The 26426-nt window shown below is 39.4% G+C and overlaps 2 protein-coding genes across 2 annotated transcripts; one reads left to right on the top strand and one right to left on the bottom strand.

Annotated features, from left to right (window-relative positions):
- Positions 1 to 673: 673 nt before the first annotated feature.
- On the top strand, positions 674 to 8619 carry LOC114146186 (DBIRD complex subunit ZNF326). The gene is made up of 11 exons (XM_028020040.1): positions 674 to 875; positions 1185 to 1270; positions 2208 to 2301; positions 2487 to 2919; positions 3065 to 3137; positions 3769 to 3835; positions 6945 to 7092; positions 7216 to 7276; positions 7359 to 7489; positions 7595 to 7684; positions 8485 to 8619. The coding sequence occupies exons 1-11, from the start codon at positions 790 to 792 to the stop codon at positions 8503 to 8505; spliced, it is 1290 nt and encodes a 429-aa protein (XP_027875841.1). The 5' UTR covers positions 674 to 789; the 3' UTR covers positions 8506 to 8619.
- A 213-nt stretch (positions 8620 to 8832) lies between these two features.
- On the bottom strand, positions 8833 to 26401 carry znf644a (zinc finger protein 644a). Its single transcript, XM_028020039.1, has 6 exons — positions 26111 to 26401; positions 16844 to 19259; positions 15031 to 15621; positions 12125 to 12250; positions 10680 to 10782; positions 8833 to 9641 (listed from the first exon to the last, which is right to left on the bottom strand). Exons 2-6 carry the CDS (start codon positions 19254 to 19256, stop codon positions 9446 to 9448), a joined length of 3429 nt encoding a protein of 1142 aa, XP_027875840.1. The 5' UTR covers positions 19257 to 19259; positions 26111 to 26401; the 3' UTR covers positions 8833 to 9445.
- Between the last annotated feature and the right edge of the window lie 25 nt (positions 26402 to 26426).

The raw sequence follows: 26426 nt of genomic DNA, 5'->3' as shown, positions 1-26426 counted from the left end.
GTCCTTGAAACACCCCAGGTTGGAATCAAATATGAATGCATATTCAGATCGAACCAGTTAGGATTTAGTACACATTTCCAGATGAAATTAATTAACTGTTTACAGAGCTAGTCAGAATCCTCATTAGTATATGAACTTAAGGTTCAAATATATCATTATTATACTTTTCCTTTGGAATAATGAATTATGGCTATAGTTTTAATTACTTCCTCTCATCCATTTAATGACCTAAACAACCTCCCACCCCCTCTAATATTTTTGATAAAGGACAAGTTTAAGAGAAACCACATACTTTATATACAGTCAATAAATTAGAATGGATCCTGATTAGTCTCTTTTGTCAGATTCAAAATACATTTTGGCTCTTTTGACTGCTGTCTCCCCCAACACCACTATTACTAACCTATTCCCTTTTAGAGCTGTAAAACAGGTACATCTTTCTTACATATTTTTTTTTTTACATTTTCATATATAGTGTGCTGGTGTTTTTTTTTTTGTGTCTTGTTTTGTGGAACAGTTTGTTGAACCTTATAGTTCTATTCTATTCTTCTTGTGGTTTGGATTTGTTTTAGAAATATCTCCTGGTGTTTAGTCTGAGGTCACTCCACGACCACCGGCACAGATTGTCTGGGTTATGATTTGCACGGCAGAATCAAGCTCGTTGTATTGGGTTTTGCAGCCACCTATCGGTGACTACGCGGTAAAGCAGCAGTTTGTTAGCGAGGGAGACTTATTTCATAGACACCCTTTTCTGATACAACACACCGACCATTTCTTTTTACAGGAATAATGAGACGCATGCACAGAAATCCGTTTGAACCCGTAGTTAGATTTCCACCACCAGCGTTGGGGTTCAAACCGGCTCCAGCTCCAAGGTTTGCAAACTATTAGCTCTGATCAGTCTGCTGGGATTTGTTTAGCTAACGGGCTAATGGGTGCGAGCTAAACACTGGCCTTTTCCCTCCAGCCCCCAGAAAAAGAATAATTTTACTTGCTATCAGTGCTGGGTGCTTGCTGTAAGGCTCAGAGTAAACGGTTCTCCTTAATAATATTTCTTCTTTTGTTTTGCTGTAGAGCTAAATCAAAACTAGCCCCGCTAGCTTAGCTTCCGTCACAATTTCTGTTAGGTTATTTCTGCCTAGCACCCTGAGGCCCAGTCTTCTGTGTTTACTGTCCTGTTCCAGAGTCCCCCAGCATTTTATAGAAGCGATGAAGCGAATTTCAGCAACACCGGACATGGCTTCCAAGACCCAGCCCCAGAAACTTGAAGGTAATACTTTGCACATTCAGACTCTCCCCGGTTATTCCTCAACTAATATTCCATCAAGTGACAGAACAGTCCTTCGAAAAGCTGATGCCTCCTCGGTCTGTCGGTCCTTCTATGGCTGTTTATATATACAGAGTAGAAATGAGAGAACAAATAAATATAAGGACTTTTTTTTGTGCATTTAGATTTTCAATATGCAGAATATATTACATTGGCAAAAGCTGATAAATGTTAGACCTTAAGTCAGCGCAGTGTGTCATTTACGGCCCCTGGGTTGATTTTTATGTGGCCCCAGACTGCAGTTCGAGGTAATTGATGTAGATGGAGGCTTTATTTTTAATTGGGGCCAAATTAAAATCTTATGGCTTCCGGTATATATATATATATATATATATATATATATATATATATATATACCGGAATATATATATATAGCCAGATGTGATGGTAAAATGTTTGAAATTGGAAAATGTTATTTGTGATATTTTTGGTGGTGACACAAATTGTAATATTTTGGAACATTTCACACTAAACATCATCATGGCTGTCTGATATATACTTATGTTTGAGAAATTATAATTTTTAAGTAAATTCAAATGCACACAAATTTTAACATTTAAAATATTTAGGACACCCAGCCTGGACCATTCAAAATACAAGGTTGGGGGATAACAATAAGACTTAAAGGGAAAAAAACAACAAACATTTTCCCATAAGGCAACATCTCTGATGATTTTTTTTAAATAAAAAAGTGAAATGTCAGCTAACTCATTTAATTTCTTTTTAATGCAAAAGTGTTCATATATTTTTGAAGACAGTAATTCGCAGCATGAAGAGCAGCCTCGATGTCATTGTCAGCTTTACAGCAGGACTAGAAAAGAAGTGATACATGACAGTTTTTATAGAATAGCTTTTTTAAGGTTTGTTTTGCGTTTTGCAGCGGATGCTTCTATTGACAAATGGAAATCCTCCTTTCAGCCGATCAATAAACAGAAAGAGGAATCTGAGGACAAAAGTCCAAGTTCTGAAATGAGGTGAGGAAAACAGTGCTCGTTCAAATTGTGTTGAATGTTTTCCGAAGTGAGTCTTCTGTGCCTCCATCGTTGCATCAGAGCATCCATTTTGTTTCTGTTGCTGAAGCCTTTTCCAGGCGCCTGGTGGTTAAAATTGGGTTTCTCCTATTAGCTACTCTCACAGTTTCTCCTCCTGTCACTCGTAGGACGGAGCTTTATGACCCCAACAACCCTCTGTCGTCCGACTCTGAGCCTGAGATGTCACAGCTGCCCCCTACTGTTGAGAACAGCAGCCAAAGATGCAAGCGCCCGTCTCCAGATAGAGACGCCAGCCGCTGGGAGTCGTCGACGGCGGCGAACCGTCCACTTGAAAGACGGCCGGTTCCACAGACGGCCAGACCCACAGACAGCCGAGATCTGAGTCCAGGGCATGTTCTGGCTAACAGCCGGGCTTACAGCCCAGACAGTAAATTACTGGACCGTCCGGGTTATGAATTCCCAACTGGACACTTGGAGGCAAGAATCCACAGTCCTGACAGACTGAGTCATGGCTCTTCCTCTCAGGCTGTCCCAGAGTCCTTCAGGGGACTGAGGACCAATGGAGGGGAGAGGAAACCTCTTCCTGATTATCCAAGAGAGGTAACGCCTAAAGTTTTCTAAAAGTTTCACTGAGCATGTTTTTTTTATTTTTTTTGCTCTTTCTTTAAATGTAAACATTTATTCTTATCCTAAAGAGTGTGTGTTTCCTGCTGTAATAACACATTGGTCTTTTCTCTCTGTGGAGATGGCCGCCCCCCTCAGGGTGTCTCCACCTGGGTTAAAGCGAGACCGTCAGCAGCTGGGATACGTAGAAAGAGGTGAACGCGTTAGCTCTTTGCACATGAATCCAAAAATAGTTATACGAAAAATTAAGCTGACATGATTCGAATCGATTATTGAAATAGTCGTCAACCAGTTTGGTAATGAATCAATCGCTGCAGACTCAAAAAAGGCCATTTGCTCAAAGAACAACGCAGATCAGTAATTCAGCCTCAACGGAAGAAAAATGTTTACATTTTGCATTTAAGATTAAAAAAAACATTCTCACTCTGCAAGTGCCGGAGTTTCAGCCTAAAGAAAACATCTTTGATTAAGCGCCTATTGATATCCAATTATCAGTTGATGCAAAATGAATCACTGCACTGTGCTGATGTCAAGTCAAGCAGAAATATCACATCGATGTTAGAAGGGTTTATTTAGCTGCAGACGCATTTTGTATTACAAATGAGTAATAGTTCACTAAAAAATGCTGTTGTTGCATTTTAGACAAAAATGTGTTGATTTTCCTTTTCATAAAAGGAAATGGTTTGCATTGTCTGATGAAAATCATCAGATTTTTATTTTACCTGACTCTCACAATAATTGAATAACTACTAAAAGAATTAATTGCATCCTTAATGACAAAATGTTATTTCTCGTAATGATTTTTTGTGTGGTGTGTTTGAACAGGACTGGACCAAGAAGCTCCTCCTCCGAAACTCACGAGGATTAAAGGGGAAAATGCTAAACTGAACAAGTAAGCACCAGGCATGTTCATGTCGTCATTGAAGCTGTTTGCTCTAAAACTTCCCAAACCACAAAATTTCCACACACACACAAAAAATATAACCACAAACCTCCATTTATCTGATTGGAATATCATGTGTTAAACCTAGAAAGGTTTGCCTTTAACCAGGATCTGTTGGAAAAATGGTAAATATCTACTATAAGAATTTTGTTGTCATTTTTAAAGAGTTGCTGTCTTATTTCTATTTTTATGTTGGGGGAAAAAAGAAAAATGCAAATCTGTAAAATAGAAAAAAGAAAAGCATTTTTTCCTGAGAATTAGTGGAAATTTGTGTTGTTTTTAAAGCGTTTTCAATCTAAAGACAAAAAATAGATCTAAAAAATGTTATTTCTGTTGTGTATCCATGACAAAATAAATACTAGATCTTTTTGGAAAGTATAAAGAGCCATTTGTGGCTCTGCAGCCTCAGGTTCCAGACCCCTGGCCTGTTATATTGGAGTTGAAGGAGCTTAATGGTTTAGATCGTTTTCTTTTCACAGATGAAGTGTTCTGTGCGTTTGCTCCAGTTGCAGGTCAGTTTTGCACATCGATAGATTTGAAATTTTCCTCCTTGGTCTTTGTGAAATAGCTCGAGCTCAGTCATAGAGTTGGGAAACATCTTGGATTCTCAACTGGTTTTAGTTCTGGACTTTGACTAGGCCATTTAAACACTTGGAGGTGGTGATGGATATTATTGTTCTGCTCAACGGCAGACCTCCACCCCTTCATCCTTGATCTGTCCATTAACCCTCCCTAAGCATTCTGCCACACACAACCAGTTTCTATGTGGATGAAAAGGTTCTGGTTTGGTCTCTTCTGACCAGAACACTTTCAGAAACAGAACAGCTGACTGAGAAAAAGTGCTGAGATTAGGTTGCATTCAGATGAGTTGTAGTCCCTAATCAGATAACTCTGGATGTGCCCTGGATTTTATTTAAAGGTTTCAGTGCTTTGTAGAGTTTGCATGGATCCGTTTTTACATTTTCTTCCCCAATACAAGAGGTTTTATGTTGTTTAGACATTAGTTCTTATTCTACTCCATGAACAGGCTTATTTTGAAAAACTAGAAAGAATAGATGATGATTTGATTGCTGGAGGCCCCGTCTGCCAGCAACCTTGATTGAAAGGTAGCAAACAGGAAATACAGTGAACCCTCGTTTTTCGCGGGGGTTGCAATCCAAAACGAACCTGTGGTAGGCGAAATCCGTGAAGTAGTTACCTTTATTTTTTACAGTTATTATACAGCATAATTAAATACTCTACATTAAAACCAAAGAACAAAGCCTGTTTTCAGGCCCAAGCATTTTTTTAAAACAAATATAACGCTTTCTTACATAATCATTTTAATCATCATTACGAAGTTCAGTAGAACAAAGTGTGACTCTTGTATTTCACTCTTCCTCTGACTGTGACGCTGCGGCCTGACTCCGCTCTCTAGTGGCTTTTCCTTCTGAAGCCTGTGGTGCAGGTGTGTTTTTTCGAGAGAAGAACATTCTGTAGTTATCGGTCGTTGTTGTCGCTTTTTTTTCCTTCTGGGCAAAAATGTTTGCCAAAATTTGCCAAGCTGCATTATGTATATTTAAATGCTGTAACGTTATTGGCATGTTACGGTATATAGAGAAGAAGCGCGGAGACTGTTTAGCCAATGAGGACGCAGAACCCCATGCACTGTGGAAAAAAAACTGCACAAAAAAATCCGCGAGGCCGTGAAAAGTGAACCGCGTTACAGCGAGGGTTCACTGTAACGCATTGCTGTTTGCACATTCATCCCTCTGGCTCGAAGTGTTACCTTCATGGAGTTCTTTCTCTTTTTTTGTCTCTGACTTTTTCCACATTGGATTCTCCAATTCCCTGCAGGAATGTGGCCTATCGGAGCATTCGGGCTTCCCTGCTGCTAACTGTGTATTAAATGAGAACAGGAAAGTGATACAAACTTATCACGGTGGTTGTATCAGTCTGGCATCATCCAAAGGTTGTTTTCCCCCTCATTCCAAAACCTACAAAGAAAAAAGATGATAAAAAATAACAGATTTTTATTTTTATTCTTTAAAAGGACAATATAGCGTAAAATGGACTTTTTTGAGTTTTACATCATATTATGTTTAATTCCTAATCAAAAACATACTTTTCATAACTGTTTGAGAAATCCTTTAATCTCCATGGTAACCATTCAGCTGTGCAAAATGCCTGGGTGGACCTAGCTCCGCCTTCCAGTCGCAGCTCCTCTCAGAGCTGCAGTTTCCAAGCTTCATGCCCTTCATTCCCCCATGACTCCCACTCTTGGCTCCTTCAGATTAGCCAGCAGCCATTAGCAAAAACCTGCTGGGCTCATTATACAAAGCTACTTCCCAGTGAAACGCTCGTTAAAACGTTAAAGGTTTAGCAGAGGAGTCATGTTGTGATGACCTGAAGGCAGAGCTTCAGAAAGAGCAGGAGTTTTTAAAGAGACAGAAGCCCAATTTCAAGGTATTAAATAACAAAGTGAAATTTCGTTAATATATACAGCTGTTTTTGTTTTTTATGACAACTGAAGTTAACTTAATTCATTGCGCTATAAAATAGCATTATACACCTAGAAAATACATAATACTGCCCCTTTAAATAGCTCAATTTTTGTTACTTTCCATATTAATCCCAGACTACAGCTTGACATTAAGTAAGACTGAGGCAGCAGTGGAGTTGAAGTGAGAAATACTGCTACCTGCAAGTGGGATTAGAATCAGTTAACCCTGAATGCTCAGGAGGAGCACGGCAAATGTCCCAGTAGTGAGGCGGGAGGTTTTCCCTTCAGACCGTCAGTTCCCGAAACCACACACACAGAACAAACCTCGTCACTCTGACCCCCCCGCACAAAAGCTTGCTGGGTCCAGTTTATCCATCTCTTAAGACCACAGGAGAGTTAAATCCTAATGGGTCTGACTGTTTTTTTAAAATTAATTTTATTTATTTTTTTCGGAAAATTTTCAATAAACTTACAATTATGCATTAGTGCCAAAATAAAAAGCAAAATGAGGGGATTTGCTGATTTTGCCTGAATGTCTGTGTTGGGGATACCCAGCTGGTTTAACATGTGTTCTAGGTGTCCCATCACCTGTGACCTCTGTGACATAGAGCTGTCCAACGCTCAGGGGCTGGAGGAACATCTGGACAGCCGAACCCACTGGGACACTCTGGAGCACATCCAGCGCAGCAGCAGCTACGACGACATGGCAATAGCATTTCTACAGGTGAGAGAACATCCAGCGCAAATACATGTCACCTCATGTTAGGTAACCCTGGTTTCAAAATATCTGTCTTAAATAAAAATAAAAACAAAATCTGATTAGCTGGAGGCATTTTTCTCCCAACAGGAAGTCATGGTGTATAAAAGCCAGCACTGTAGCCGAGCGGTAGAGGAAGACGCACTTCCAGGTAAAACACGTTACTGCCGTCAGGAATGAGACCCGGCCGGCCCGCTCTCACTCCAGCTGGTTGTGGTTGTCGGCGTCCCCAGGTCTGCAGGAGAACCACCACATGACGAAGGTGGAAATGCTTCACTGTGCGGCCTGTAAGGTCCACGTGTCCACATCTGCAGCCGAAGTGCAGGCCCATGTCTCCTCACTGGAACACCTGACCAACACCAAGGTGAGGCTGCTGACTGACCAGCCTCTGCCGGCACATCCAGCAACACCAGCTGGTTACAACGTCTCCAAGGTTTTCCACTGGCTGATCATTTTGTTTCCCCATCAGGGGTTTGAAGTTCAGCAGAGACATTCCTGCCTCAGCAAAGCAGAAGCCATGCTCAAGAAGCTGCAGCCGCAGTTTGAACTCTTCCTAAAGGTATTTAGAGCAGCCCAGCCTATTAAAGGGGCAGAATTGAAAATATTTTTAAAAATATATGTAAAATCGATTTTTGAGTTTTACCTTATGTTACATTACTATTTCCTCATCAAAAAAGTAGCTGGAGGGTTGCCTTGATTCTTTCATACGTTTGAGAAATCTTTTAATCTCCATTGCAACCATTCAGCTGTGCAGAACGCCCAGGTGGGCATAGCTCCGCCTTCAAGGTGCAGCTCCTCCTCAGAGCTGAAGTTTCCAGGCTTCTGCCTCACAGAGCAGCCCTCCCCATCATACACACACACAGTTGTGTTTTCATGTCTTGTGGGGACTTTACATTGACTTGCATTCATTTAACATCACATACCAAACCCCTAATCCAAAGACAGTATTTCCCCTCATGGGGACCAAGAAAATGTCCCCACAAGGAGCACTGGTCCCCACAACCCCATGTTGTAGACAGAAACAGGTTCCCACAAGGACATAAAAACCTAGTGCACACACACACACAATTATGTAATTTTTATTTTACCCCGGAATAAAAATAATAAACTTCTTAATTTATAAGTCTTTAATAATATACAGTAGATCTCCTTAGCCTTAACATTGCAAAGTGTGCGAACAAGAATGTTTTACGGGATAAAAGAATAAGTCAGAAGTATGTTTCAGTTTATTCAGCTGTGATGAAACTCAGCAGCTTGTTTGAAGGGTCATCTATGGATCACAGACACGTAATGATGTCCATGTCATCAGTACTGTACCAAATCTAAAATCTAACAAGTGAACTGTTGGTGTTGTTTCAGGGAGCCTGCCCGTTTGAATGAAGTCACTCCATGGTTGAGGATCTCCTCAGCTGAAGAACACTCAACTCCACAGAATGTCAACCCATCAATATCACTTCCATGTCACAATCTCAATAAAATACTGTCATTTTTCTACATTTTTATTTATTCATAACAGAAATTATTAGAAAAAGTCAGCAGTTAGTTTTCCTGTTTTTTTTTTTTTATTATTTAGAACAACACAAATGTTTACGCATTGTATCTGTGATATAGTACATTTCAAATTAAATTATTTCAAAACAGTATATTGAAACATTAAATATAGGTAACATGAAAGAAGGGCATGAACTGCGTGGTTTGTGCGCATTAGGGCGTTTTTTTTTTTCCTCGCCTACTTTCAGATTTTACTGTATTTAGTTAAAAACATTGCAGTTACTGAAACTTTATAAAACACTTTATTCGTATTAAAAAAGGTTGCAGACTTTTTTTCTCTCATTTTTTTGCACTTGAAGTAAAAAAAAAAAAAAGTGTCATCGCTCTAAACTCTGGCCTGATGAACGTGTGTCGACTGGGTCGTGTTGCGTCGCAAAAAAGAAAAAAGTGTTTTCTAAGAGGACCAACGAAGGCTCCCAGATCTGGACTAAAACGGACTAAAACCATGAAAAATCTGAGGTATAAGTTGTCTTCTTTAGAAATGGATCCAACACTACATTACTGCATAAAATAATAAGAGTCTTATCCATTTGGAATTTAATTCCTCATAAATGGACCATGTAAAAAGAGACAAAGGTAACAATATTCCAAAATAATATTTTCTCATCCGTCCAAAATGTTCAAACAGGCGCAATGTCTAAAACACTGGGGCTTGTGTTGTCCTTTTGGCCATTATTTCAATGACTTTAAAAACAAAAGTAAGTGAACAAACATCCAATGTACACGTACATACAATCTAGTGAAATCTAGAAAAAGGTCCCCTTTGGCCTCAGGAGGCAGCGTTGGCGACCGGCGAAGAGCCGTCTTCGCCCGTCTTCAGGGTGGGGGGGTTTGTGGACAGCGAGGTGACCTCAGCCATGCCGAGCCCAGTGCGAGGGACACCAGTGTTCATAATGTGTCTCTGTAAATGTTTGATCCAGTCCTCCTGGACTGACAGCGGACCCTGGAAGACGAGGTCACAGAACCTTTGGAGAGGAAAATAAGGCAGTCGGTGAATTCCTCTTGACCCCAAGAAAGCAGCTTAACATCCACGAGTATGGAGGAGAGTTGGGATCATTGTAGGTAGCAAATAAAAGAAAAGCAGATTTCTCCTCCAAAAGAAACAAATTTTGAGATTAATCTGAGTTTTTCTACAAAAAGGAAGTATATTTCTGAACTTCAGAAATCGGAACATTTGCAAGAATAACTTAAATCACAAGATCTCAGAAATGTTCTACAAAATACCACAGACATTTCTGAACTACAAAATGACGCTACAAAAATCTCGGAAATTTTGAGATTGATATCAGAATTATTCTAGAAAAAAGTAAGAAAATTTATGAGCTCCGAAAGCTGAAAATGTGCAATAAAAACAAGGAAAATTTGGAGATCTCAGAAATCACCTAAAGAAGAAAACCTCTGAGTTCCAAGAGTCAAAAATGTGTTGGAACAAACCTTTGAAATATCTAGATTAATCTCAGAAATTTCCTAGAAATAAAATGGGACATTTCTGAGCTCCAAGAGTTAAAGAATTTGCTTTAAAAAACAAGAACACTTTGAGATCTATGAAATTTTCTAGAAAAAACAAGTATATTTCTGAGCTTCAAACGTTTGCTACAAAAAACTTGGAAATTTTTAGATATCAGAATTTTTCAAGAAAATAAGGAAATGTTGAGAGCTCAGAAATTCTCTAGAAAAAAAATAAGTATATTTCTGAGCTTCAAAAGTTTAAAATCTGCTAGAAACAACTTAGAAATTTTGAGCTCAATCTCAGAAATTTCACTTAAAAGTTTTCTGTGTCCAAAATCTTCCAACTTTTGAAACCGAAATTTACAAGTTTTTTAAAAAAGAAAATAAAAAAGAAAATTTCTGAGCTTAATATCTCAGAATTTCTGTTTCATCTTGCAAATTTTTGACTTTCGGAGCTCAGAAATTATTTCAGAGTTGTTTTTTTCTCTTCCATCAACAATGGCCCTAATATGCTATCATACAGCAGAGCTTTTGAAAAGGCAGAACAAACTTGCCTGCAGGTGAGCCTGTACATCTCCTCTGGGCTCTGGGCTAAGGGCAGTGTCTTCTTCTTCAAACCGGGCCTTGAACGGGTCCTGACCGCTTTACACTGAATTGCTGCAAGATGAGAAGTCCAGTTAAACCCACAGAGTGACGGGTCAGATTACAGCGCAGCCTTGCTATGAATGAACACTATAATAATCAGTAGATGGTGGAGCTTTGATTTCATTTCACACATTGTTTGCTCACACATCTGTCTGGATCTCAGCTCCCGCCTCCTTGTTTCAGGATGGTGAGTGTTCTCAATTAATATAGCGTCACCTTTCTATAACAATGGCCTCAGCCATTTTTATTTATTTTTTTGCAAGTGATTTTGGAAAATAAAAAAAATAATCACATTGTTCTTTCTAAAAGATGTTATAGGCAAAAACCCCCTCACTTTTAGCAAAAGATGTCATTACTCTAAGAAGGTGACGATATGCACTATTGTGATTCCTTAATCTGCTCCTCTGGGTTTTTGGCAGAAATGTGACGCTATTTAAATCTTCTATCAAGAACATTTACTTAAACTTTGTTTAAATTAGACAGTCATGCCCGATCTTTGAGTGGCTCCTGTTTTTGGCACTTTGGAAATAATGCAAAGTTAAGGTCCAAAATACTCGCAGGTTGTTCATAACACAGCTGCTAGGCTTCACATGGAGTCAACTAAAGTTGCCTCAGTTGTTGTCACACCACTTCTAGACTGGCGAGACTGGTTCTCTTTTGCTTTAGAGTTTTGTAACATCTTGGTTCTGACTTCAAGAGGACATTCTTCACAGAACCTTTAAAGCCGTATGGCTCTGGGGCAATTTCATCTATCTGGCTGTGTCATGTCAGATTGAAAAATGAAGGTAAAAAAAAGTCTGAACTGTGGACTGACCTCCTACTGGACTAAAAGTGAACTCCGTTTTCCAGTTCCGCTCATTTTTTTTGTTTAGCGCTTTTGCTAACTTCAGCGCCTGAGGTTTTTCTAAATTAAATAAATAAATTCTAAAGTGCCAACTTACCTGGCTGCTTTGTAAACTTTCAGTTGAAAAAAGTTTTACATCTGTGTTGGTAAGAATTCTTCAAGGGTCGTAGCCTTTCAAAGGAAGATATACCTTGAACTGAGGTTAGCGCTTTAACGTAGGGTTCAGCTAAATGCCACAATGGTGCAGCACTTTTGCATTAGCGGAACTAATGTTTATGATTAGCATTTTTGGGACCCACCACTGCTGTTTTCTAAAAAATAAAAAACAGCTAAAAGTATTTAGAAACTGATATTGCTGAGTTTGTGGTGTATACTATTTTTTAAACATTGTTGGGGTGAGGATCAAATACAGATAGATTCAAAATGTACAAAGATGACTTACTGGGTCAGGAGGACACACAAGAAGTTAGTTAGAAATGTAAATGAAGTCAGGTTTAAAACTGAACTTACTGGTCCCTTCCAGTAAGGCAATCTGTTGTCTTTTTGCAAAAGCCCGAAGGTGATTGGACAGGCTAACTCCACTGTGGAAAGTTGCATTACAGTGGATGCACACTTTCCTATTGAATTCACCCTTTTCTGTAAAAAGACACAGATGACAAGCAAAACATTGTTGAACATTTTTAAAACATGGTTTGTGGAGGTTTCCATCTCATTCTACTACTTTATGCTGACGATACCGTACCGTGGTGTAGTAGAAAATAAGTTCAATTAACTGGTTTAAGAAAGAAAAGACAAAATCATCAGTATTTAACACTTTGCAACACTTTATGATTTAAAAGTTAAATTATAGTCCATTTGTTGGTTCTCCATGGCCTCTGTAGGGAGGGAATTGAAATGGTTATGAGCAGTGAATATCTGATCTAGTCAAAGGGAATCAAGTCAAAAGTGGATGTTTGACACTTAAAGTTGTGGCACATAACTTTTTTTTTTTTTAATATTTGCTAAATCTGTCAATATTTTGTGTGATAGGACAGTGTGAGACAAATAATCTGTAAAAAAAAAAAAAATAAATAAATAAAAAGAATCCACCTCCTCTGCCTTCTCTATATGTGAACGTCAATACTTGGCTCGGTCAGACACAACCAATCACAGCCAGGAGTAGGGTCTTAGCGCTGTCAATCATGTTTGTGTAAGCACTGCTCCACATCCTATGCCTTGCTCTCTGCTAGCATACAGCTAGTTCATCAAACCACAACCTGCCATGAATGCTAAGACTAATTAGCATGGCCACTAGTGACAGTGGAGAAACGGTTTTCCTGGAACAGTGAGTTGTTTCTCTGCCATGATACATGAAGTTGATTGACAGCAGTAAGCCCCTCCTCCGCTTTCTGATTGGTTGTTGGAGTAGGAGATAGTTTTTTTTTCTCCACAGTTTTTCCGTCTCATATTGTCACAAAATACTGATAGCTTTAACAAATATGTTAAAAAAAATTGTTATAAAATGTTACACACCTCAGCTTCAATCCCTCTCAATTCAAAAATATTAATAGCAGTTCATACAAACACTTTTAAGGACAGTTAAAGTGTTATTGCCTTTGACTTGACGGCAATAACACTGTATGCCTGTAGAACAGTGCATGTTTATTGAAAAAGAAGTGGATGGCTTCAGGACCATTTGTTCAGGAAAACTTGGCAAACAAGTCTAAATTCTCCAAATCCTCTTTTACTTTTGTTTACTCTTTACTGTCTCTGGTAAATTTAATGTAGTGGTTTTCTTTTGACAGCCTGATATATTTGACCTGAGGTCAGACTGAAAGCCTGGAAGAAAAAAAAGAAGAAGAAAACTTCTTCCCTCTGTCCCTCCGCAACCAGCACAGCCGCTATGACAAACACCGGTTTGGTTGAATAAAGGGTGGTGTGTGTTTCACACTGCAGTGGCCAGACATGCATGAGAATCACTGGAAACAAACCATCTGCTATTTAACAGTGCTTTTAATTTGGAATCCACCACACTAAAATTGATCATTTCAATGTGTTTTGGGGTTTTTTGGTGCAGCAACAGTAACGGCTCTGGAGGCTGAATCCTCTGGTCAGTGGAGAACCTGGTCTGTGTCCTTGCAGACCTCCAAGCATTTGATGCAGTTGTTACATAAGCTGAACATATTGGCCAAAAGGATAACACATGACCTGACTAGTAAGTCACTGCAGTAGAGTCGTCTATATTTTCTGGTAGAACACATAGAGGTTGTAGTGTTTGAACTTGATTCAATTTGTTTTTACATTTTTCACATTTCTGTCTCCAACTTTATGTATTGTTTTAGTCTTGAATAAACAATAAACAATCGAGCTTGAGATATCTGGAATAATTCTGAACATTCTTGATTCGTTTGGGGCAATTTGTAACGTTACAACTGAATGTAAAAGTTATTCTATATTCTGTTTTCAGGCTTTAAAAAAACGATCCTTTTACGACTTCCAGGTGGTGTAATATAACCTCTCCCTTCCCCCAGCTAAAGCGGGTCATACTACTAAAGAAACCATGCTAGTAAATTTGTTTTTTGTTGTTTCAAATGTTGAGAATTTGTGATTTTTTATGAATCTTTGCATGATTGTCTATTTAGATGATTCCACATAAGGACATATTGACCTGATTTTTCCCCTTTATGAACATGACACTTTAACATACATCAGAGCTCCTCTGTGCCTCTCTGACCTGCTTCAGCCTTATGTTTCACCACAGGCCCTAAGAATCAGCTTCTGGTGGCTAAAACTAGGCTGAAGCTCCAAAACTACAAAAACAAGCTGCCATTACATATTAAACAGGTAATTCTTCTCTTGATGTTTTCAAGTCTCTCTTAAAAACACTAATTTCAGTGGCTTTTGAAGAGCGACATGATTCGTTTGTTTCTATTTTACTACAGGCTGTGGTACATTTCATTTAGCTTTCATTGTTTTCTTTTATTTGTGTCTTTGATCTGTTTCAGTATTGTAACAGTGCTTTAAACATTCTTTGAGAATAACATGGATTCAGATTTGAACTGGATTAACATATTACCTGTATTGTGCTAATTATTAAACATGAGAGATTTTACTCTCTTTAATCCATTTACTTGGGTTATCTGCTAATGCACATGAAAATTAGCGGTCTTGCTAAAGTCAGCATATTTACATCACCTGTTAATGTGTATGTCCCTTTTAAATAAATACATTTCGATTGGAATATAAAGATGTTTTGATCCCATTCTGATGATCAATGCTCAGAAAACTGCTCCTTTATGTTGATGACGCCTTACTTCAACAAAAATAATCAATGGTGGTAATATCGCTAACAAATCTTTTCTTCTACAATAATACATTTTGAATAAGGATAAATTCATTGTCCCTCTAACCCATTTACTTCTGTTAGAGTTACTTACCACCAGGTACTGAGTTTGGCAGTGAAGATACAACTTTTGATCCTGAACTTTCCTCAGGATTCGACAAAACTGGTAAACCGTTTCTTGACATCTGAGAGGATCCCTTTTGTCTTGCATCTTCCTGACACTTCCTCTTCTTCAGGATCCCAATCAGGGCGGTCGTGCCTGAGAGGGACGTCTTAACATCCAGCTTTTCTAGTTGCCCGCTTTCAGATTTGCCCTCTGCTAAAGAAAAGGGCATCAGTGGTTTGGCATCAGTGCAATGGTTTGGAACCGAGTGACTTTTTGGGAATCCCATCTGAGAAGAGGCGAAGCGATTGACGATGGGCAGCTTTGGCAAAGCACCGTACTGGAAATGGTTTCGTCTTTTTCCCAGAATCTGAAAGGCCCGCTGGCACTCCTTCTTGTCGCGCATCAGCTCACGGAGCAAAATTAACGGGGATTTGGTCTTTGTAGAAAAGTTCCTTCCGAGCTTTTTCAGATGACCTCGTATGTGGTTGGACTGTCCAGTTCTGTTGTCAAATGAGTCCCCACATAACGGACAAGAGTGAATGGTCCTCACAGTTTCGGAATCTGAATCGTCCTGTAGTGCTGTAGGGAGAAAAGAAGGTAAAAGTGAAAACATTATCTTAACATTATGGCTTGGATACTGCTACTAGCATGTGCTAAGAATAGAAATTTTGCATTTACTACAGATGCACTATAATAAAGTAAGACTTTGACTATGATATGTGGGTTCTAGGTAACTTTCTGGAGAGAATAAAATGGCTCTGTTAGCTAGAGAAAGCCTTAATGATTCCACAAGAACACAATGTCTTCTTCAGAACCCAGTTGAATCCAGTCCTGTATTGACTGATGGTAGAATTATTCATTGACTTTTCCACCTGCACCACCAAGACAGCTTTGAATATTGTCTCTAATCACTAATCATGGCTCATCAAAGATAGCATAACCCATCTATGATGACAGTCCAAGACGGTGGCATTCCGCCTTGGACTGACGGAATGCTATCAGTCCAAGCCGTCTCGAACTTGAAGCTGGAAAGTTAAGTTATTAACTTTCCAGCTTAACTTATTCCTTAAGCTGGAAAGAAATGCATGAAATAATTTAGTACAAACTCTTTGGCCTGCGTAGAAAACTAAACAAACGGTGACCAGGGGTGCTGTGGAGGCGCAAGAGGCACAACCCACATAAAGCGATTGTTGGCCGCGTTGAGGACAGGTTCGAATCCTTGCCCGGATGACATTTGCCGCATGTCTTTCCCCTCTTTCATTATCCAGTTTCCTTTTGGAATGTTTTCAAATAAAGGTCACTACAGCCAATAAAAACTTTAAAAATACGTGACCAAGTACTTTCATCGCACATCCAAATGCATGAATAAAACATAACCACAAAAACTGAACTTTTTTGGTTTACAGGAAATGATGATGTCACGTCACGTTTTTCTGTTGGTAGACATGCTAGCTGCTCCCAACAGAGCTAGGCTTTGGTAAAGTGTAAGATTCATTTGTTCTCAGGGTAAGATCTCAACATTGGCTAAAGGACAATGCTAGTTGGAGGTCAGTCAAGAAATAAACACGGCAGAGTTCTCTTTTTTCTTTTAATTTATCCAAGTTTATCACTAGCTTTCACATGAAAGTATACCTTGTTAGCAGCAAATTGTTGCAAAATTCCACTAAATGTGAAATCGAACAGTCCTTCTTTGCCTTTTCGCTTACTATGTCTCTCTTACTGCAGTTACTTGTTTAACATTGTTACAACAAATTGACTTCATATTTTTTTTATTCAATAAAAAAACATGCACAAATAATACCTTTTTTCAGTCGCCGTAATGTTGAATTCTTCCGCCGGATTCGTGGTCTTTTGTCCTGATAACCCACCTCCTGTGGAGACCCACCATGCTGTGAATCATAGCTAACTCTAACCCTGTGAAGATGTCCACGCACATGATTGGACAGTCCAATTCCTGACTCGAAAACAGCAGGACAGTACGGACACTTTTTAGTGTCCATTTCTGCCTCTGACAAATCGTCTGAGGGGGATTCCCCCAATGGGATTTGGTGGGCCTCGAATGTTTCTTGAAATACCTCGGTTTCAATGCATTCTTCTTTGATTTCAACCTCATTCTGTTCCTGTTCTTCAGTCTTGATTTTCTCAAACAGCTTTTTCGATGCCTGTAGAGCACCTCTCATGGACATCCTCCTACTGTATGTGTATATTATGTGTTTCTTTTCTTTTTTGATCACATCGCTAAAATGATTACCGTTGGCTTCAGACTCTTTGACCGGGAAAATGTCCTTTTCATCAGAGTCTGACACATCTTCTGAGCTAACTTTCTTAGGGCTAGGCGAAGGTTTTGGTAAAATGAAACATGAGTCTTGGTCGGAGGTGTTGCGATATGGGGTGGACATTTTTCGTTTAGACTGAGACTTTTTGATTGGTGAGTGCTCCAGGTTAAAGTTAGGACTATGTAGTGGTCCAGCATTCTCTTCAACCTTGACCGACGTCATTTCTTGTGACTCGTCACAACTGTCTTTGTCCTTTTTGGAATCATAATCATTTGTGCTAGAGTTATTGCTTTCATCCTTTTGCTCGATGCCCGTCTTTCTATGGTTCTGACGAGACAAGAGAACATTAATCGATTTGTCAAGCTTTGATTCTGTCAATTGAGACTTGGGATCTCGCTTAAACTTGCTATTTTTGAACAAGTCAGAAATTCCACCGAACTCGTCAGGTACGTCTTCAACTGATATTTTTGACGTAAAATCTGCATCTTCGAATTGAGTTTTACGCCCAGGTGGCTTGCGTTCCCTGGACTGTTGTGCATTTGTCTCCTCTTTCTGTGCTCTTGTGTATTCATCAAAAGACATTTGATGACGAAGGATTAAGTGATTCACAAACACTTGCTTGCCAAAAGCTTTATAGGAACAAATTTCGCAAGGGTACATATCATTATCATCCCTCCGCACTCTTTTTCTAACTCTAATAACCGTGTGGTGCATAACGCTATGTCTCCTAAGATCATGGTCAGTCACGGCTCTGTAACTGCATTTGTCACATTTAAACCTTCTTTTGTCTTTTTCATGAGTTTTTGCGTGCTGAACAAAAGAGTCTGGGCAGCTTGTACCGAACGGACACTGAGGGCAGAATAACTTTGCGTCTTCTTTTTTCTTGTCAATCACATCTTTTTCTTCTTCCATGAGCCTCGTTTTCTTCTCATGGGTGGACATGTGGTCAATTAGTGAATTGCTTTGTTTGAAACATTTGCCACATTCTCTGCATATAAAGGGCTTTGCTGGATAACTAGGAGGGTCATTGTGAGACTTCATATGATTAAACAAGCGATGCTCCTTCTTGAACACCAGATTGCATTTTGAGCAAGGGAAAGGCAATGGCCTCCCCTGTGAATGAGAATTTACTTTCAGCCGCCCTTTTAGTGTTGAATGTTTATCATTTATGATATTCCCATGGGAACTTCTTGTAGGTGTTTTGTACAGAATTTGCTTAATGACCTTTACTGTTCCGTTTGGGTACTTAGGAACTATATCTGCTGTAGATGACTGTGGTGTGGAGAGCTTCTGTGGTTTAGTGATGTCTCTAACAAGACCGGAGTCTACGTAGCCTTCAGCATCAGACGATTTCTCAGATGTTTTGGGGCTTAGATCCGGGTATAGATCTTCTGAAGGATCCACCATTACCACCATGTCCATCTTTCGCTTCCTTCTCCTTTGACTGTTGGCAAGACCAACTTCCTCTTTTGGCTCCTCTGCAGGGGAATCGTTGTGGTTCTCCAAAAGAAACTGCATAAACTCTTTGTGAGGGTCCCAGTTGAGGTCACTGGCACTGCTGAAATCGTCCAATGAATTCTCTGCTGATTCTGTGTCAAATCCCCAAATTCCAGGACTGTCTATTTCCTGCACAGTCTTTAGCTGGGTGATGCTCTTTTCCTCGTCTTTTTCGGAGCTAATGCAGTGAAGTTCATGAGCTTGAGTAGCCTGATGCAAAGAGGGTCCATTCGCCAAACCAATTGGAGACAACATATCCGAGCTGGACAGAACATCTAGGACATTGTTTTGATGCAAAGATGGCGTGTCAAAAGAATCGGTGCAAGAGGCCGAATCTTGCGCCATTTTCACAGGTTGCAGCAGCATGAGGGACTGAATTTCAGAATCAGCATCTTTTTCATCTTCATCAACACCTGTCAGACATGACACCTCCATGGCCATGACCTGGAAGACCAAACAAAAGCCTATTCAGATTACCATAACAACAGGTAGATGAAATACATTTTTGAATTTCAGGTAAACTCGTTAACATTTTGCATGCAAACAGGAACAAATCAGTCAATTTTTTTTTAATGAACAGAAATTAAAATTACAGTGAATCCCCACCTATTTGGGGTTCGGTAACCCCAAATAGGTGGTGTCACTGATTCCTTGAATCCTTGAATCAGTGACACCTGAAAGAATTGTCACTGATTCTTGACAATCAGTGACAAGAAACACAAATCATGCTTCTGGACTGGCTACTGTGCAAATGCCAGCCAATAACGCATGCATGGAAAGCAGCATTTTAATTTTATTATGAATAGTTGAGATATGCTCTATGAAACAATCCCCCCTTAGGCAGGTTTCCGTGAACAATTTGGAGCCAAGTTCCAGAAAAATGTGCAGATATGTACATTTGTAAATACTCAACCACAAAGAGGTAGGGGTTTATTGTTAATTTTAATTTTTTAATTTTAACAACACAAAAACAGAACCTGAAAGCATGCAATTGTGAGGCCAGTCACAAACAGTTTAGGGTGATCGCATACAGTCACATGGGTACTAGCAGTACCCTCTGTACCTTAAAGAAAATACCTTGGACAAGAGGCCCAATATGTAGGCTGTGAAAAATAGCTGAATTTTTTTAAAACACTGCAACCTTTATCATAACTACCACTCTCAGCATAGAATCATCAAGTAAGCAAGTTAAAGTTTCCACCCAACTCAGAAAAAAAAAGTCAATTGCAAAGTGCACCGCACCTTTTTCAGCAGAAGGTAAACGTTCTGCTGTAAAAGTTGATGACCAGGGATTTCAGGCTATGGAATGCTCAGGATTCTGTGATCACCACCCAACGAGAAGAAAATAAAGTCATAAGATAACTACAAGTAGGTTGAACAACTATCAACGTGATGCATTGTCATGCAATCTTTTGCCACCAAAGGTGTACATTGTCAAATGTGTGGCATACCATGCAGGAATTGGGGATGGTTGAAACTTGAAATAGTCATTCCAGGATCAATTTTCAAAGGGTTTAAACAAAAATGATCTGATGTTTACTAGGGCTCAACAATATACGAAAACCATGCCATGATATTGGTAAATATACTGTAATAGAAATGAGTTGCAGTTAATCTACATTTTACACTGCTATCAATGCCTCTGCACTACTTTTCAAATAACAGCAAAATGTGTGTACTTTTTCCTAACTGGAGAAAACGGTTAAATCTCTACAGACTGTTTTATGTTAATAAGAACAATGGATATACAGTATGCAGAACTACATATACCTTAACCTCTTATCCCGCACCTGAACGCCCGCGTGCCGTTTTTCCATTGTATTTTCCAGGGCTGAGACTTAAGGGTTTAAACTCTGCCGGTGTCCATTATGACGCTTTTATTGGGCAGCCTAGAGCCCCCTCTTTTGATTGACACCGCATTCGACAAAAAATGTTCTGAAATGGCTTCTTCCGATCCAATAATATCCAGAGCGACTTGAGTTCATTTTGACATGCCTCTATTCTTTCTGAAATATTTCTGACTGGTCAACTCTGAGACTAAATCTAAAGCCACCGATGTGTAGCCAACACGCGTCCTGTCACAAGGATATAAGGCATTTTGGGGTTTGTTTTGACATGAATCCACCAACTGCATGCGTAACCACGCGTAATCTGTGCGCCTTTGGTACATCAAAGTCAGGCTCTGTGCGCCCTCATGCTTAACTGTGTTTACAGGACTTTTTCTCACCAACGGACAGCCACGGAGAGACACGTTGTCAGAACGTGTCAAAACTGGATATATTTCTTCAGCAGAACTTCAACACAATTTACGGGAGTGGATGATTATGGTTGTAAGAGTGCTGCTAAGTTTGGATTTGAGAATACCATAAACTTTTAGTCATTTTTGTCCGCTGCTACAGTGAAGCAAGGGGGGGTTAAACGTACCAAAGAGTGAAAATAGGGGGCCGAGGGAATGGAGTGGGGGGTTGAAGAAGAAGGAGAGAAGGTGAGGGGGAGCTAGCGTATCGTTAGAAGAGAGGAGGTGGGAGGCGAAGAAGGAGGGGGAAGGGGGAACGAAGGAGAGAAGTTGAGGGGGGGGCTAGCGTATCGTTAGAGTCCGGAGGAGGATGGGGCACTGGGGCCAGGGGGTTAGCGTACCATTAGAGAAGAAGGGGGAAGTGGTCTGACTGTACACTAACCCCTAGACCCCCCCAGATATGCTATTTTATTTATATAATTATAAGTAATTTCCACTATCAGTAGTGTCAAAAAGAATTCCTGCCTTGAATTCCTCTATTGCCCAAGAATGTGTTTTGTAGAACTTAAAATGGTTATCAATCAATATTGTACAATAGCGCGTCATGGTAGTGCAAGTCAAGGGCCTTCCTGACCATAACACTCAGGAAGGCGAAGCAAGTCCATTGTCTGCAGACTGCTGGGTACTATTCCAGAAAGGAACCAAAGGCAAGTGCTCTCCTTCCCAAGAAACAGATATGTAGATAACAAAAAAAATAGCTGAGGAGTAGCACATGATGTTTAACTAGTATTTTGCTTTAAAAGTCTGTTACTAGTAACTGGTAATGAAGCTGTTCCAGTTGTCTAAGCAGTCCTTTAAATGTCTTTGGGTGGTTGATATGACATAATACCAAACATACTTCCAACTGCAGTGTGTCAAAGTTCCCACGTACCTTGGAAAAGGCAAGTCAATTCAAAGGTTCATTGTAGCTTTTACCACCAAGGGTCAGTGACCATCCACAGTAGTTAAGGATCTAGGCTTTTGGGCTACCTCAATTTCTTGGATATGACATCCCTTCTTAAGGACATGGAGAATGTGATCCCCACATTCTACAGCAACACCCCAACCAAGTGGCAGCATCAGGAGCAAGTAGGACAGCTCTAACAAGTGACACACACTGCCACGGAATTTTGTGTCAAAATAACTGCGCATTTCCTGATGTGGTGTTTTTCCCCTGAGCTATCAGTATGCTATTGTTTTCTCTTTTTATTGGGTGCGGGGAGGTCATTTGCGTGTGTTAGGGACATGTTGCATTGTAGCCCATCTGGCTCATCATTGTATGTGAACTGAATCTTGACTCACCCATTTCTAATTTGGAGTTTGAAGCTTTTTAGTGACACTAGGACACTAAGGAATGGAAATGAGTAATTCCAGTGTTAATAAATATGTACAATTTTGGTATGATTGTAAAAATGGTAAATTCTGTATATGTTTTGCAACTTTAAAGGTGGAAGGTTCAAATAAACTCAAATTTGACATCTGATCAATAGCAAAAACAGCAGTAAATATTTTGGGCAATTGGATACTTTAAATGAAGATATGAAGGAACACAGTAAAGATTTTATGGTACAGTACCATTAATTGTTACCAGTGTCCAGTTTTTGTAATTCTGTTGCTGCTGTTTTAGTACATCTCGCTCTATGGTTGCATTATAGGGCTGTTTCTAGTGGGAGAGTAGTTTGAAATGGACAAGAAATGCTTATTATTGAGGTTGAAAAGAATCTAAATTTAGTATAATGACAATTGTAAAAAAGATATTTCCTAGTAATGTAGTTTTCAGGTGGAGTTAAATAGATTTATATACTGAACATTTTATGGTATTATAACATAATTTTAGAGTAATAAGCAGAGGTGGGGACTCGAGTCACATGACTTGGACTCGAGTCAGACTCGAGTCGTTAAAATCACGACTTGAGACTTGACTTGAAAAAATGCTCAAAGACTCGGACTTGACTTTGACTTTCATGCCATTGACTTGGGACTTGACTCGACTTGAAGCTGTTTACTTGAAAAGACTTGATATTTTTTACTCAAAGTCTTAAAATTTAAAACACATTATTTATAAAGTGGCGTCATTAATTAATGTCACTCATTCCGTATCAATATGCGCAGACCGTCACTATGGTTTTCCTCTCTCCTTATGTATGTATGTGTACGTAGCTGCAGCGCAACCTATCAAATTAACAGAATTTGGACGTTTAAAAAAACGCGGCAAAGCTACAGAGCTCAGGGAACGAAATACGAAATAACCGCTCGAATATGCTTCCGCGAGTAATTTCTTTTGGCTACGTAGGTTATGAACTTTCGACTAAAAACCGAACTGCAACTTGTAAAACATGCAAGAAGAGAATATCGGATGGAAATGCCACGACGTCCAACTTTGTCCGGCATTTGAAGCTTCACAAAGATCGGTAGGTGGCACTTTTCTTTTGCTGTAAACTAGTTGACTTTAGCTAACTTCGTGTTAGCATGTGTACTCCGGGTTAAATTGGTGATGATTTACCATAAATCCGGTCCTTCAAATGCCTCCACAAATAATGTGCACCGTGTTAGCTCAGGAAGCCGGTGGATAGTGAGCGGGGCTCCGGAACAGAAAGCAGATTCTGGACCTGAACACAGGGAACAGAGTCTCTCTGTCCCATCATGATGATGAGCCAGGTCTAGTATCATCTAAGGATGGTTGGTGTATTTGAAGACATCTACGTTGGGAAATTATATTGACAATATATTGTTTTGACAGGTCAGAGAAAAGAGGAAAAAACTGCTGTGATGGTTCTTTGTATTGTGCTGTGGAAATGTCAGCATTTTCGTCTTTTTTTTATTGAATATCAAGTTTAACAGAACTGGGCAATAAAGTGGTCCAATTTAAAAATGTTTTTTATACTTTGTGTTCAGCTACACATGTTCTATTATTTGAGATAAATACATATTTTAAAACGAACAAATGGTCTATTATTTGAATTTTTTGTATAATTGCAAATTATTCAAAAAAAATAAAAATAAAAACGACTCGAAATGACTTGAAATTAAAGGTTCCTGACTTGAGACTTGACTCGACTTTTGCCTGTCTTTACTTGAGACTTGACTCGGACTTGAGGACAAAGACTTGAGACTTACTTTAGACTTGCAACACAGTGACTTGGTCACACCTCTGGTAATAAGTAATCTATTACTTCAATGTAAGCCATTGTAGCTTACAATAAGCTACAATGGCATAGCTTATTGTAAAGTATGCCATATGCTAGCATAGTTAACTGGATTTGATTATAATCCATAGATATATTATAATCATGTAATAATAACAATATGCTTTCTTTGTGCAATTTAGCATGATGAATGCAATGTTTGCCGGAAGCGTTAATTGTTGCACACCAAAAGACACAAAGCTCTTCTGGTATGTGTTGCCTTTGAAATTTCAAAAAGGCTGGCAACATTTCCAAATCCAGCAAGGCCAATGCAGAAGAATAAAATGTAAAAAGATCAAATTAAGCGACATTAATGTGATTAGCTATGTGTTGAAAGTCTTGCTCTCTCTCGCTCCCACGTAGCCTAAGTTGAACCGCATACCTGTTTCAATATATTGCAGAAGGGAATTTTCTTTTAAATAGCTTCTTCCATCTGTTGTTCCTCTAGTTATGAAAATAGCTTGACAAGTTTTCTTCTCATAGTAATATAGCTTTCAGAAAACCAAGTGTTGTTATTACCCCAAACAAGTGACAATTAAGGATTATGTTCTTTCCAATTTTGGATAAAGATTGAATTTTTGAGTCAGGGCCAACCAGGATAAAAACTGCATGATTTCTTATTACTCTTTAGTCAAGAGGACGCTATTATCAAAGCAGCCACTAGAGTTAACTCCAATAATTTTAGGTTGTGTCGCGCTAAAATTCATTCAAAATTCACCGGCACTGATTTCCTTAATTTTGAGATATCAGTGATTGGCAATGGTTACATATGAAGTCGATCTCATCCACCAACCTTATCTACCTCTGCAAAGGTGTAAAACTCAAACACTGTCCTCTTCTGCTCTGCTGTGAGAAAGGTTTGACTGACAGACCAGGCCACCAGCTCATGTCGGCACATTTACAGTTAACAATATCCAATCTTACCAACTCAGCGACTTTCGTGCTATGTTTAGCTTCAGGCAAAGAAAATTGGTATCGGCCAAAATCAGAATCAGCGATCGGTCAAAAAACTGCAATCGGTGCATCCCTAATGCTAACTGCGATAATAATATTTATGAGTTCGCAATTTTGATTAACATTTTTTTAAACAATATTTTAGCTTTATGTATGTTTTCTGCATTTCTTTGTTTTAGTAAACATTTTGTTTTCAGACAAACAAACAAGTTACAAATAATCTTGATATTTTTTTAGGTATATTTTTCATGCTGCTAAATAATGTTATTTCATCAAATCTGCTGTTATATGCAAGTCAGCTATAGGACAAGTTGGTCTAATAACCATTTACAGCGTATAAAGCTAAACGCAAATCATAATTGAGTTCAATGGTTAATTGTGGCTGTTTATGAAACTACAAGGTCGAGGGAGTGAGAGCTCTAGCATATGAAGGGCAATAAAAGTGTCATACCAACTCAGTAGGATTTTGGCAGATGAAGGTGTTTGTCACATTTACACGGCAGTACTGAATGTTCAAACCGATGGACATGGCAAAGGGCTTTTGATGAGGCGGTGGTGGATTTTGCACAGAGCTGAAACTTTCAGTACAGGAGTTCAGTATCATGCTACCAACGACAGCTGCGATGTATGACTAAATGTATCTACTTCCAGAATCAATCGGAGCTCCAACAGCTCTGTTTAGTTGCGGTATAAGAGCATTTCCTTGACAGTTGTGTCACGCTGTGTTGTTGGATGCTGCTTGCAGGAGCTGCAGACCATTCCATTAAGGCTGTTCCACACCAAAACCTATTCCTCAGGCTAAACTGTGGCTAATGACAATCACCCCCTCGATGGTTGCTAATGAAACACGAATAACACGATAATAAACAAACAAGCATTACCTCTGAGCGGCTTGGATGACAGCTGAAGACTACCGAAACGCTGCATTTAATGATTTCTTACTTTCGTCTTCCATCTATTTCACAGTCGCCATTTTCCGTGGTGGTCTGGTGTGGGCCGGGTCATTTCTTTTGTAAGGGTATCCACTCGTCCGGTCGGATCTGCGACTACAGAAACACTAAGTGCTCAAATAACCGAGTCAGATGGTGGGACTACTTTATAAAAACGCCAAAGCCGACAAATTCCTTAGCGTTAGTGTCGTGGATAATTTCGTCACGTATTGTGACGCGGCGGCGCCATGCTCCCCCGAAAGACATT

The sequence above is a fragment of the Xiphophorus couchianus genome, chromosome 6 (genome assembly GCF_001444195.1).
Source record: "Xiphophorus couchianus chromosome 6, X_couchianus-1.0, whole genome shotgun sequence".
Taxonomy (NCBI): domain Eukaryota; kingdom Metazoa; phylum Chordata; class Actinopteri; order Cyprinodontiformes; family Poeciliidae; genus Xiphophorus; species Xiphophorus couchianus.
The sequence above is the reverse complement of the archived record's forward strand: the minus strand, read 5'-3'. Positions and strand labels throughout refer to the sequence as shown.

What these genes read in the sequence shown, in the direction of transcription:
- LOC114146186 (XM_028020040.1), top strand. Translation starts at nt 790, where the DNA reads ATGAGACGCATGCACAGAAATCCGTTTGAACCCGTAGTTAGATTTCCA. An exon ending in TTCCTGATTATCCAAGAGAG is followed by an intron (nt 2,920 to 3,064) that starts GTAACGCCTAAA and finishes CTCTCTGTGGAG; the next exon opens with ATGGCCGCCCCCCTCAGGGT. An exon ending in GCTGGGATACGTAGAAAGAG is followed by an intron (nt 3,138 to 3,768) that starts GTGAACGCGTTA and finishes GTGTTTGAACAG; the next exon opens with GACTGGACCAAGAAGCTCCT.
- znf644a (XM_028020039.1), bottom strand. Translation starts at nt 19,256, where the DNA reads ATGGCCATGGAGGTGTCATGTCTGACAGGTGTTGATGAAGATGAAAAA. An exon ending in ATTACGGCGACTGAAAAAAG is followed by an intron (nt 15,622 to 16,843) that starts GTATTATTTGTG and finishes TTCTCCCTACAG; the next exon opens with CACTACAGGACGATTCAGAT. An exon ending in ATGTACAGGCTCACCTGCAG is followed by an intron (nt 9,642 to 10,679) that starts GCAAGTTTGTTC and finishes TCCTCTCCAAAG; the next exon opens with GTTCTGTGACCTCGTCTTCC.